The 13773-nt window shown below is 30.3% G+C and overlaps 2 protein-coding genes across 4 annotated transcripts; both read right to left on the reverse strand.

The window, feature by feature from the left end:
* Positions 1 to 3019: 3019 nt before the first annotated feature.
* LOC107416323 (vacuolar protein sorting-associated protein 55 homolog) lies at positions 3020 to 5946 on the reverse strand. The gene is made up of 5 exons (XM_048465549.2): positions 5738 to 5946; positions 4803 to 4854; positions 4328 to 4367; positions 4153 to 4237; positions 3020 to 3470 (listed from the first exon to the last, which is right to left on the reverse strand). The coding sequence occupies exons 2-5, from the start codon at positions 4833 to 4835 to the stop codon at positions 3287 to 3289; spliced, it is 342 nt and encodes a 113-aa protein (XP_048321506.1). The 5' UTR covers positions 4836 to 4854; positions 5738 to 5946; the 3' UTR covers positions 3020 to 3286.
* An 889-nt stretch (positions 5947 to 6835) lies between these two features.
* LOC107416321 (WD repeat-containing protein LWD1) lies at positions 6836 to 10651 on the reverse strand. 3 transcript variants are annotated; one of them, XM_060812796.1, is made up of 3 exons: positions 10499 to 10651; positions 7807 to 8867; positions 6836 to 7107 (listed from the first exon to the last, which is right to left on the reverse strand). In XM_060812796.1, the coding sequence occupies exon 2, from the start codon at positions 8837 to 8839 to the stop codon at positions 7829 to 7831; it is 1011 nt and encodes a 336-aa protein (XP_060668779.1). In that variant the 5' UTR covers positions 8840 to 8867; positions 10499 to 10651; the 3' UTR covers positions 6836 to 7107; positions 7807 to 7828. The 3 variants fall into 3 exon arrangements, with proteins under 3 accessions (XP_060668779.1, XP_060668780.1, XP_015880291.3); XM_060812797.1 differs by lacking the exon at positions 6836 to 7107 and adding an exon at positions 9109 to 9217 and having other exon boundaries at positions 7619 to 8867; positions 10499 to 10598; XM_016024805.4 differs by lacking the exon at positions 6836 to 7107 and having other exon boundaries at positions 7619 to 8867.
* Between the last annotated feature and the right edge of the window lie 3122 nt (positions 10652 to 13773).

Raw genomic sequence — 13773 nt, forward strand, 5'->3', positions numbered from 1 at the left:
AATATATATATATATATTTATTTATTATTTTTTTTATAAAATTTTATTTATGTAAAATCATTTTCTTTTTTTTATTTATTTTTCTAAATATGTATTTTATTATAATTGTAAATTTATTCCTTGATGTATTTTATTATATTTTTATTGCATTGTAGTCATTTTCTTTATATTTTAATCATAAAATAATTTTTTTATATAAATTTTTAAAAAAAATATCAATTAAAAAACAAAATGGGAAAAACCGTCCCGCCCCGCAAAATCCCCGATCCCGTCCCGCACCTAAAAAAACGGGGAAAATCGCGGAGATGGGATGTAAAATTCTCCACGGAGACGGGGACGGGATTTTAAAAACCGGCCCCGCTCCGCCCCGTTGACATCCCTAAAATCAATTTTATTATTGTTTTTTTTCAATTGAGCTAGAAGCCGCAGTGGAAGCCTAAAGAAATTAAGGTTGATAAGTTCATAATTAAAATAAAAGAATGTATTTCTTCTTTCTGTATATATAACGAAGTAATACAAACAAAGTTAAGGATGCAGTTTTTCGTTATATTTCCAAGGAATATATTCATCAAAGTTGACCTGAGATGCTTTGCTTTCAGATGTATTGTTTAGTTTTGTTGATAAGTGTACAAGACTATGCTTTTTTCACTGTTTTTAAAAAAATCTTTGTTCTTAAATTGACCCCCAAAAAAATGGAAAAATAAACAAATGCGTTACAGCCTTGTGAATTTTTCCATTTAGTTTAACTAATAATATGTCTAGCCTTAGGAACCTTAATACACTACAGCATTTCACTGAATTGTCATAATGGGTCAATTTTTTCTTACTTGCATAACGCATTAGAAAAAAAAGAAAAAAGAAAAAAAAAAGTAAATTTAAAATGATTCAAGAAAATTAGCTTATTCTACCTCATGCAAGACTTTTTTAATTAATAATAATAATAAAAGAAAATGGAGTGTTAAAACAATTCTAGATCATGGTATTACCAAAAAAAAAAAAAAGCAAAATCAATTCTAGATAATGGGAACAAAAAAGGTCAAAATCCCAAGAACGTGCAATGGAAGAAAATTTGTTGGACATAGGGCACGATATTCTCTATCCTATGCATTTGCTCTACGATCATATATAATCTTATTTTCAAAATAAAGCTTTTCCTTTTTCTATGCCACATATAATTAAACTTTTTATTATTTTTTTTATATTAATTCTCAAACACTAGAGTCCAAATTTTCTTTTGAAATATAAAACAAAAGCTCCGAAACGAATATACAAAAAGATTAAATCCCTGAATAATTTCCAACAACTAAACGTTAATTTCATTATCTAATGGTGTTGCTTTTGTCTCTTTTAGTTTTTGTCTAATTTTCGTCTCAGTGAACATGGAAGCAATTATAACTTTCAGTAATAGCAACAGACGGCTGCTTGTAAATGGACAATGAACAATACACATGGAAAGTATTCGTCTTTAATTAAGATAGCGATTGAAGAGAGAGAAAACAAGGGAACGAGTGAGACCCAACCCAAGTCATACGCGCATTTCGACAAAAAGGCAAAAAAAAGTCATACACGCGCATGCTGCTTCTGCCATTCCCATATTCTCTATATGACTGCCAATAAACCGCGGCAATCGCAAAGCCCTTCCATTTCCTCTCTCCACTTGCTCTTTCTGCCCTCTTTTTTTCCTTTTCCTTTTCATTAAAAAAATTGACATTTTTCATTATTGCCGACTTGATGATCGCTCATGTATACAAACAAGCTTGACTAGCAAAAAGAGGTCATTGCCAAATCAATAGAAGATTGCATTTTGCAAAGAAAAGTTTCAATTTATAATTACTATTCTTCTTTACACATTAAGCAAAAGACAAAAAATAAATAAATAAAATATCTTCTTTACATATATCTTCTACTCTTTTTGTTGGAGGACTTCAAAGTGAATTTTTTTTTTTTTTTTTTTGGGGGGGGGGGGGCTAAAAATGGATTCCTGGCCATAAGTTTGAAAATCCATATGAAAGCGGTAAGCATCCCTACTTTGTATTTTTTTATTTTTTATTTTTTATTTTTTTGTTTGTATTGGTGGAAACATGGCTTTTGTATGGTGGAAATCCAAGTACGTAAGATTCATCTCTTCAGACAAGTCTCTCTGTAGATAGGGGCCATATTTTATATGGAGGAAAGCCAAGCAAAAGTTTGTAAGATTCATCTTTTTAGACAACTTTTCTCTGTATATATGGGTCTAGAAGAGGGTCCATCTTGTCTGGAACTTGGAAACTCTTGTCCACATTCATGATAAATTTTCTACGGCCATGCTAGATGTAGCAAATTTAATAAACAAAATTTTGATATCCAATCATGTAATTGTGTAGTAATGATTATTAAATTAAATAATATCCTACGATCATAGAAGGCATAACCAATGAAAGAATGCCAAATCACTAAACCAAAATTTTGGTTAAAAAATTTAATCACTCTAAAATTACCCAAACAATTTTGTATGCCATGAACTTGTTTGTAAGATTCTTCTTTTTAGACAATTGTCAGGGTCCATCTTATCTGGAACTTGGAAACTCTTGTCCACTCATGACAAATTCTCTAGAGCGATAAATTTTCTAGAGCAATGCTATATGTACTAAATTTATTAACAAAAATTTTAACATCCAAGCATGTAATAGTCTATCGATGCTTGTCAAATTAAATAATATCCTACAATCATAAGAGGCAACACGATTTAAAGAGTGCCAAATCACTAAATACCAAAATTTTAGTTACAAAATTTGATCATTATAAAATTACTCAATCAATTTTGTATGCCATGAAATTCCTTTATCTTGTATTGATATAAAAAAAATTAAAAATTTTAAAAAAAGGTCATCCATTTATAAACTAACAATTCCATTTCTACATGGTCCCCGTTTATTATTAAGCCACAAGCCTCGAGCCTCTGTGCTCCTTATGTAGCCAATTACTCCAATAATTATTCCACTTCTCCCGGAAAGATAAATGTATGGATAAAGAAAAGAGAGATTCCAAAATAAGTGTATCAGTGCATCGCTATCAAGCACAAGCTTCCACACATTAAATTAGACATGATGTTTTTTTCCAAACAAAATATAACACAAGTTAATCAAACCACGTTTTGACAATAATAATATACATCGAAAAGATTTACAAAGTGGCAAATTTTCCATTTCTTTCCTCTCGTATACACAACCATAATTTTTGCAATTGTTGCATCATAAGCAGTGCCGAAGATCACCACAACGAAATAACTTAAGTTACTAACTCGAAATCACCAGTCATCTTCAAGACTAGCATGGTGGAAACACAAGACAGTGCAGACAAAAATTAAGAACGATACGAACTCGATGAACATAGCTCCTGTTGAAATCATATGAGCATGCCTAAGAATAATAGGAATGGCTATGCTCCCTACTGCAGATGCCCCAGTCAAAAATTTAGCAGCATCTATCCATCTGCACCATATATATATATATATATATATATATATGCATATATATATATATGTATAATTATTAAAAATAATAATAATAAAAATAATTAAAAAAAAAAAAAACAAACAAACAGACCAACAAACAAACAAACAAAAGGTATATTGATGAAATCAAGCATGAAAAGAGGGAACTAATAATCCATAAAGAGAGGTAACAGATAGCCGTTTGCATATTTGAAATTCTTCAAAAAGTTTCTCTTGGAATAGTTACTGTGTTCTTCCAGAATAAGAACTACAAATAACTGGATATAGTCAACATAACAAAGTAAATTGAATGCCCACAGCCAAATACGCTGACAAACTCAAAAAACTTCTCCAGCATGAATATAGATTCAGACACAGAATTCTATGGATGGATTGAACGAGTCCAGGTTTGGACCAACACCTTAAAGCATGAATAGTCCTAATATCTGTCGGCGATGCCAGTAGGCAAACAACAGGGTTATCAACTAATTGCATAAAACAAAAGTACTTAAAATATTAAGTGTTGTTCTACACAAAGATTTTTGGCATCAATAAAAATTATGAGGTACCTCTAACTGTAATAAGGGAACAAATTACCAAATTTGTAGGCATACATATAAGGCTTACAGCAAGGGAAAACTTTTTTATAAGTTAAATGGATTAGATACAGAAGAACTCACCCCCCACCATCCCTGCTAGTCAAAAATTGAGTGGACCCACCACCAAAGAATAAGCAAGGCATAGGTACAAGGACGTACATGAGAGCTGCAATAACAGCCAAACATTCACATATCAACCTTACAATTAAACCCTAATATAAGAGTAGCACAACCACCTTGTAGTAGAATCACCCACCTGATAACATTGGCCACCAGTTATTGTATAATGCACAAGCCTGGCACACCAATAAAAGAAAATAATGACAACCAGAAATTATCAAAAGAAAGTATACTTGCACCAAATTTTCATAAAAAAGAAGCATAGTTGCAACAAATCCACTGGCAGCGATAGTATAGGACCTTAAGTGTTTCCAAAACAGGCACAAATGTGAAAAAGGTGTACCCCAGTAACCTTGAGGGTTTAGGAATATGGGGCCATACCAAGATGTATACAAGTTCAATTTCAACAAAAGAGAAAGACAATGCTTGAAAACAACTAGAAAAAAAGCATTTACATAACACTTCCATACATCTCAACAACGATTCACTTGTAATATTAACTAACAAAACTAGATTATGTGTACAAACAGCAAAGACGAGCTTATAATCAGTCAGACTTTTTTTTTTTTTTTTTAAAATGAAATTACAAGCAGTCAAACTATGAAAAGTACCAGGATCTGTAGCAAGATGCTAGATGAAAACATAAAAGCAAGTCCTGCGAGCCTGCACAATTTAAAAGGTGATGTTAGAAGTGTATTTTACTTGAGCTTCAACAGGGCCAAAACCACAGAATTATATTCCTCACTTACACTGCAAGGATCAAGAACAATGCAACAATTTCCCGCATAACCATGCAACAAAACACAAAAAATTAGTTCAAAGTATCAGAAAGTAACCAGAGATTGAAGAAGCCGTAAAAACAAAATGTCTTGAAAATTTTGAAATATCAAAAACAGGGGTAAAAATAACAATGCAAACTGTACATTATCTGTAAACAATAGTAAATGAAACTCCATACATGAAGAAGTAAACTGAAGCCCAACTTCTCCACAAAATTCACTTATTATCTGTAGACTGTATTAACTGAGTCTCCATATAGCATAAGTAGCACTTGGGATCATTTGAAAACGTCAGATGTCCCATCATTATGTAGTGCATCTACTGAATTTACACGAAAAATTTGACTAATTGGGAGTTTGTGACTCTCAACCATCTTCTAGGGCTTCGATCATTCCCACGGGGAAAAAATAGCGAAAAGAAAAATTCATATAAATGTGTTTTTCAGGATCAAGTTCCAAACCTCTTTCTTCAGCCCATATTGTTCCAAGTAACCAAGAAGATACAGTACATGGAACCCTAATTCCACACTAATCAACCTTTCGGCCTAATGAATCTCGATTCTAAGCAATGGACTCCCAAATTCACCGAAATTCGGCGAAGAAAATTCAACTAAAATATAATTTCTACGAAAATTAGTTTTCATAAATTTCACCGAAGCATGAAAATATTATCGCATAGTACAAGACCCCCAAAAAAATAATAAAAAAATAAAGTAGTGAAAATGGAGATAATAAAGGAAACAAATCGAAGAGTTTAGAAGCGGTACCTTCAATCGTCATTGCCATGATTGAGAAGTTAAAAGAGCGGGTGTTCCTCTGGTAGCGATCAGAGGAAGGTTCTCGTCGGCGATCAAAAACTCCAAAGAAATTTAAAGCAAACTATCACAATTGGGGCTTCTCGGGTTTCTGCGACTAGCGCCAGTTATTCCTCCACAGCCACCGTGGCAACTTTTAATTCCTTGTTTTTCCTTTTTTTTTTAACTATTTTTTTTTAATACAGATAAATCTTTTTATTAATAATTTTTTAAAACAAGAAATTAAAATTCTTTCTTTACTATTTATGGAATAAATTAATAATGAATCCAAGTGAAACGCGGGCGCTTTATTTATTGCCATGCCACGTAGTTTTTCTCCTATGTGCTTCAAAGTTCAAAATAAGCTGTGAATTATTTTACTGGACTTTTCTTTTCTTTTCTTTTCTTTTTTTAAAAAAAATAAAATAAACGTTGGACTTCGTATTTCAGTGTTGATAGTGTGATTATCATTTTCAGAAACCAAAAATTATATTTGATAATTTACCCAAAATAAAATTGATTTTATGGATAAAGCTCAAGTTATATACGACGCTACTACTTGTTTAAATGATATTTCATAATGTTCTTCCATTAGGTATGTACTGTTCAACTCCAAAAAATTGTTTTCAAGTGCAAATTTAGAAAATTCTTAAATATGCATTTACATTATATTATTGACATAATATTAACAGAAATTACATTTGAAATAGAATTTATGTATTTTATCAAAATGATAGGTAATTAAATGTTGATGAAGTGATTATTTATATGAAAAAAGAAGAAGTTATTTTTACCATTTCAAATTAATTCTATAGAGTCTTATAATTTTTTTTTTTTATCCAAAAGTCTATTTTTTTCATTTATTTGTTAGAGTTAATTAGGGTTTCCTTTTCAAATAGCCACAATGACATTGCCAACAATAGACCTTATATAATATAAAATTTGATAATAATTACAATCTATTAGTTAAAAAACTATTAATCAATAGATCTTAAATATTGATTAAAGTGGTTAAAAAGAAAAATTAAACATATATATATATATATATATATTGTTTTTCTTTTTAAATTCAGATAGGGAGATGATAAGCAACAAATGGCTAGTTACAGTGGCTAGTGTATGGATATATATAGTTCAATATTGGCTTGTATACCCTTAGCATCTATTTGCCAAGCTCAAGTCTATCTAGTGCTATAATAAATCAACTCTCACTACAATTTCAATCTTAAAAGACATCAAAACAATGGTCAGGATTCTCTTTGATATCCTCTAATTTGTAGCCATGGCAAAAAATCCTCGATATCCATTGGCAACCCAGTTGGGTCCACCATTAGTGATGGTCACTAACAAACCAAAAAAATTTTATTTTAAAAAAATATTCAAATTAAAAAAATAAAAAGGTAATTTTGAAAATTTAAAAAAAAAAGTGAAATGCATTGAATTTTTTTTAATGCAATTAGAAATTCTCCCCAAAAAAAAAATAAAAAAAGTAACCTGACCAAAAAAAAAAAAAAAAACCTTAAATGTTTATACAATACGTTGGTGAAATCAAAAGTACAAATATGCAATTAAAAAAATAAAGTTGAAAATATTCCAAATTATATCATATTGAAATTCTAATCAATTTTCATTGTTAATTTTTTTTAATCTATGGATATTTACATATATATATATATATATATATATATATATTTGTTTTTTTTAACAGAACATCATAACTATGTTGATTTATGCTTCGTTTGTTTGTTTGTTTTTTTTTTTTATCATTTTTGAATATTTGGTCATATTATTATTTTTTATTTATTTTTATGTTGCGATAGCGAATTCAGACTTGGATACGCGGAGAGGAAACAATAACAATAACTGTCCCTACGGGGACGTTTTCACTCCGTCTTTATTTTTACTTTTCTACCCATGAAAAGTTAAACCATATCAAATATATACCAAAACAAAATAAATAAGAAAAAAAGAAAATACCATAATCTGACAACATATTAAAAGCCAAATCATTTGACAACCTACGAATCAGTCAGTCAACCTACCGGTCCTGTGCCCCATTGGCTCCTAAACCTTCAGAAGCTGTAACCTATTCAAGAAAGCAATACCGATCCATTGCAACTCCACAGGAGACCAACGCACATGATTAATCTCAGCCGTCGAGCCATACCACATCTCAGGTTCAATCTCCCCACCATTATCAGATCGAAAATTGGGTCCCACCACATCCCATATCAGAGCCCTTGAATCGTCACCAACGGAGCACAAATGCCGTCCGATGCGAGGAGACCATGAGATGGCATTCACACTCCCTTTATGCTTACAAAGCTCCATTAAGGGAGTAGTTGGAAACCTAATATCGATTATCACCACTTTGTTGCTGTCCATTCCGACCGTGGCTATAAACCTGGAGTCAAACTTGTTCCACTCCAACCTTAGCAGAGGACTATCCTGGATAGGATTTTCATAAATTATGGTTGACCTTTCCTTATCCCTCAAATCAAACACTCTGACAGAACCGTCCCCAGAAACCGAAGCGAACACATTGAATCCGCCCCAAGAAATATCATACACCTCTTTGTCGTGAGCCACCAACTGGCTGTCCACGGCTTCCCTCTCGATGTCCCAGACCGTACAAGTGGTGTCGACACTCGCTGTGGCAACACGACCAGTGTCGACCTCGGCCCAATCGAAGGAAGTGATGGCGGAGTTGAACTCGCTGGTTTTATTGCCGTTGAGGAGGGATTTGAGCTGGATTCGATCTTCGTGGATTTCCCAGAGGCGGAGATAGTCGCCGGAGGTGGCGATGAGGTCGGGGTTAGAGGTTTCCGGGGAAGGGAAGAACATGAGGTTGGTTGGGGCGTAAGGGTGGTCGAAGAAGAGGCGGCTGTCGGTGGTGAAATCGGAGGTGTCAGGGTTGAAATGGACGAGTTCGACCTTATTGCTGTAGTCTTCGAGAAAGCTTCCGATGGCTAGGCGGTAATTCTTGTCCGAACGAAGTGACCAGGCTATGGAGTAAACTGGCCATTGAGCCACGTAGGTGTAAACTCCTGGTTTTCTCTCTACGGGGCTTTGCATGGTTGAGTTCTGTAAGTTGTATTGATATCTGCAAGACGCATCCAAAATCGTATTTAATTAATAAATTAATTAATATTACACTAACATGTTAACCCCACAAGATTTTTATTGTGACAATCATCTTCGCATAGATAGTCACATTATTATTTATTTCATGAATAATGATGATAATTAGTACACTTTAATTTCTTGAATATGGTAGGGTTTTTAATTAAAAAATGAAAGAGATTGAAACTTGCATCATTAACCAAATAAATAGAGATTTTTACCATGAGATTCCAAATCGTTAAAGGAAAATTTCCCCCTTTTTTTTCTCGTTGACCTATCTATGTTTCAACAATTGATTTGCCGCCCATGTGGTTTTAATTCTTTGGCCACCTACCCATTTTATTTCACCAACATTTCAGAAGAGTAGTAATATACGAACAACCAAAGAAATTTTATAGTCGTATATACTTTGATAGGAACTTCTCGACGAGTGCATAATGTTTGGTGGTGTAAAGTTCTCATTCGACTAAGTAACCCAAAAAAAAAAAAAAAAAAAAAAATCTTATTATAGCTAACTCGTTAAATATCCACAACGACGAGCGCATTTATATTTCATTCTCTCATTAAAAAATAAATAAATAAAAAATAATAATAAAAGATCAAATTTTAATGATTATGATATTTTAATTAATTCGTCAGGGTGTCCAATTGAAAAATCCACACAGGGCTTGTTATGTGGCAGTGGCACACTAAATTAAGAAACCTAGAGTTTAGGTTAGTTATATTGTCAAATTTCCAGACTAGAACTAATTAATTTGATATTCATATATGCTTAAGTAGTAGTTTTAAAATTTTGATTTTAAGTATATAAGATAAAATTGGTTAATTTCATCATAAAAAAATATTGATTTGTTATTCTCTTTTCAACTTAGTTAATATTTTATTAATTATATGACGTCCTTGCACATAGTCACTTTTTTTATTTTCATAGTATAATGATATTTTTTTTGTCGCTATTTTTGTTGTCATAGGATAATAATACATAAATTCATCAAAAAAAAAATTAGTATAATGATATATCATTATTGCTAATAAAAATTAGGCACGTCCAAAAATTTTATATGTAATCTCTGTCCTACTCACTGCATCCAAATTGTTTTTTTATCTAGAGAAAAATGACAATAGGAAAATTTCATCTATATATTAAGGAGGATTCCTTGAACACCTAAAATAAAGATGAGCATAGGAAATGTGAAATACCATATGCTACAATACATCGTACAAAATATTGCTAAAAATGATAATTAATATAAAAAGTATTATGCGATGATCGAGGTGAAGCTTGGAATTTGTTGTACGTAGTACTTATCCACCATTTTGTGACATATAGCAAAGGAATTAATATTTCGCCTTGAACTCGAAAGCCATGGAATGAAATACTATCGCGCAAATTGTAAACTTAACTAAGACTATTCTACCTTATACTATTTGCTTCGAAAGAGAGAGAAAGAGGGAAGAGGAAAAACAAAAAAAAAAAAAAAGAAAGCCTTACAATTGCCTATACGCAAATTGCTGGGGTGTGTGTGTGTGTGTGTGTGTGTCTGTATGTGTGTGTGTAATAAGGAAATGCATGCTTAATTAACAATGGCAGAGAGAGGGAGTTATGCTTACATATATATGGCTCAGAAGCACACAAACGTATAGTTAGCAGCTCAAACACATCGAATTGCAGAGTGACAGAGAGAAGGAAAAGGGTTTGGTTGGGTTCCCTGTTGTGGTAGCTGTGATTTTCTGGCCTATAAAACGGAGAACAATGTTTATCAAAATTAAATATGGAATGGAAGGTAAAGCTAATAGTCAATCTTCACGAGTACTGCAGTGGGTTAGGTTTCCTTAATATAACTACTGTCTTAAAATAGCCATAAGTTTTTTTCATTTTTTCTTTTTCCTTTTTCCTTTTTCCTTTTTGGACCCTGTATGTATCTTTCATTCTCAAAACTGGCCCTTTGACTTTGTGTATTTATATATTCAAGTTTGTCCAAGTGCAATAATTGTCAAACTATGTTGATTTCAAGCTTATTTAAATTGACTTTGTTAATATATCGAGAGTATTAAAAACAATCCAATAGGAAAGCCCATTGAAATTAAAAATATGAACTAATATCGGAATTAATTAATTATTTGAAACAATCGTAAGAAGGAAAGCCTATTGAAATTAAAAATATGAACTACCATCGGAATTGATTAATTATTTGAAACAACCATAAGAAGGAGTACAAAACCAAAAACGTTCTATTATTTCTTAATTTAACTAGATTATGGAATTGGTTTTCTTAATGAAAATATAATTTTTATCATAAAAAAAAAATTATGTATATTATTGATAAATTAATTAGTGAAAAACTTAGTATGCGCCTCTGCGGCACTTTGGAATTTAAATAATAGTATGGATTTTTATTTGTAATTTAATATATTGTTGTTGTGATTTTCCCATTGCTATTATATCAATTTTTTTTTACCCATATAAAGTCTCATGTCTTAATCATATTTAATGAAATCTTCAATTCTGTAATGTTAAAGATGGAGGAGAGCGCCTATTAGCTAAAAAAAAAAAAGATGGGGGAGAGAGCCAGCAGCTAGTTGCATAAAAATATTATATTCCCGTCGATAGTGATGAAATATGATCATGATTAGCTATATATTTTTAGGTGGCATTTTTATGTTATTATAATTTTAGGTAGCTAATAATCATTAATTAGCCCTATAATATATAATATGGCTTGCACAAGTTTACACTTTTTATTACCCATAAGTCCCACTCCACTCTGTAGGAAAAAAATTGGTTTTAGCTTTATCTCCCCCGCCCAGGCTAAGTTTCATCTGTAAAGCTAAAACTGCTAGATATATATAAATATTTTATGGATTTGATATTCATTTATGTTATTAATAAAATTATTTATTTATTTCATTATGTAATAGGGTTTATAGATATATTTTTTCTGTAATATTTCAGATGATATATTTTTTAATCGGAGAATTAGTTATCTTTAAAAATAAATTTGACTTATCTATATTTTTTTATTATTTTTATATTTATTATTAAATTATTATTATTTTATATGTATTAAAATTAATAAATAAGTTATAACATAACATGACTAAACTGATGTTTTATTATTAGTGTAGATAATAAAATATGTGCAATATTTGTGTTAATGTTTCCAGAGAAATCATTTAGATTGGATAGAGAGAGCATTATTTTCAATTTAAGCATTACTATTATGTTTTTTATTTTGCGAAATTATACATCAGATTTTTTATCAATAGCTATTTTTAAAAATTAATATTTTCACATAATATAAAATAGAATTTATTATGTATGTTTTACGGTGCGTTTATTTAACTCCAACAAAGCTGCATACGATATGCCGATCATTTTTCAGTGCGTGCCTTATCGACTCCCTGTTAGTTCACACTACGGGTTTAAGTTTAACGAATCAAAACTGCTGAATCATTTGCTTATTAAAATATATAAATAAAAAAACTGCTGGGTCATCAAAATTCGTTTAAGCAATGAATTAAGAATTTGACGAACAAATTATATGATAATTCATAAATTCATGAAAAGTGAACCGGATCAGATCATACCCTGTCCTATTGTTTCGTGCGCAAAATTTTGTGAATAAAATTGTTTTAACCAAATTAACCTGAGGGAAAAAAAAATATAATATAAAATATAAAAAAAGAAGAATTAAGCAATTCCTATTTGCTCTGCATGGTCGTTTTCAGTTATATTCAACCTGTCATCCAACTTTAAATTGTAAATCAACGAAAATCCGCATATGAAAGGATAATTTGTCATATTTTTTTCCTTTTTTTTTCTTTTTGTTTTTCCGAAAGAGAATATGTCGTCATTAAAAAGACATTTTAGGCAAGGACACATGCATATATATAATTCACCACCATTTTCCAATGTAAAGTGGCTATTTTGTCTTTTACTAATTAGGCTTTCAAAGGGAGTGGAGTTCTTCAATTATATGGCAATCAGGACAGGGCTGTACAGAACAAGGAAAAAAAAAGACATGAAAGGCTCCAAGGACTCGTTTGAAGTTAATAATGTGAGCGCGACTTATTTTACATGTATTTGTTGATGTTGCTTGTTGTTGTTGTTATTGTTTTTTTTTTTTTTTTGGCACTATACCTTTCCATTTTGCAATGCTTATAAGAGTCATTAAAACTTTAATAAAAGATTAAATCTATTAAAACTTTAATAAAAGGTTAAATCTATGTATGCAAAAACCATTGATAATAGTATTAGAGTTACTACAATAATGATTAAATTTACTTATTAAATGATGTCATGAATGAGATAATGATATTTTAGTTTATTTTTAAATTTATTTATAGGTTTAAAAATTTATTTATCATATTTAAATTATATAAATATCTCAATTTTTTTAAAATATAAATATATCAATTATTAATATATTAATATATATTATGTGATAAATATTTTTAATCAATATTTTAATATATAGTAGCACCACGACTAATATATTAATGAATTTCCTAAAGCATTTATCTACTAATTAATAATTTTCTCTTTTTTAGAATATTTTGCTAGGATATTCCTTTCTATTCATAAAAGTAGTTACCAATTATAAAAATAATAAGATTTAAAATTTTGATATTGGTAAAAATATTAAATATTTAAAATATAAAAATTTTCATGAATATATCCGAAAGTATTTAATATTAATACAAAATTCACAAAAAAAAAATGATGAACATTTATTTTAAAAAACATAATTTTTTGTTAAATTTTTAGCATTAGTTTATTTAATCAGTTAATTATCAAATTGATTATAAAATTTTTTAAAATATTGAATAAATATTATATTTTTCTTAATCAATTTAATTTATAGTAAACGGTAAAAATTATTAAT

Source organism: Ziziphus jujuba, chromosome 11 (assembly GCF_031755915.1).
Source record: "Ziziphus jujuba cultivar Dongzao chromosome 11, ASM3175591v1".
NCBI lineage: Eukaryota > Viridiplantae > Streptophyta > Magnoliopsida > Rosales > Rhamnaceae > Ziziphus > Ziziphus jujuba.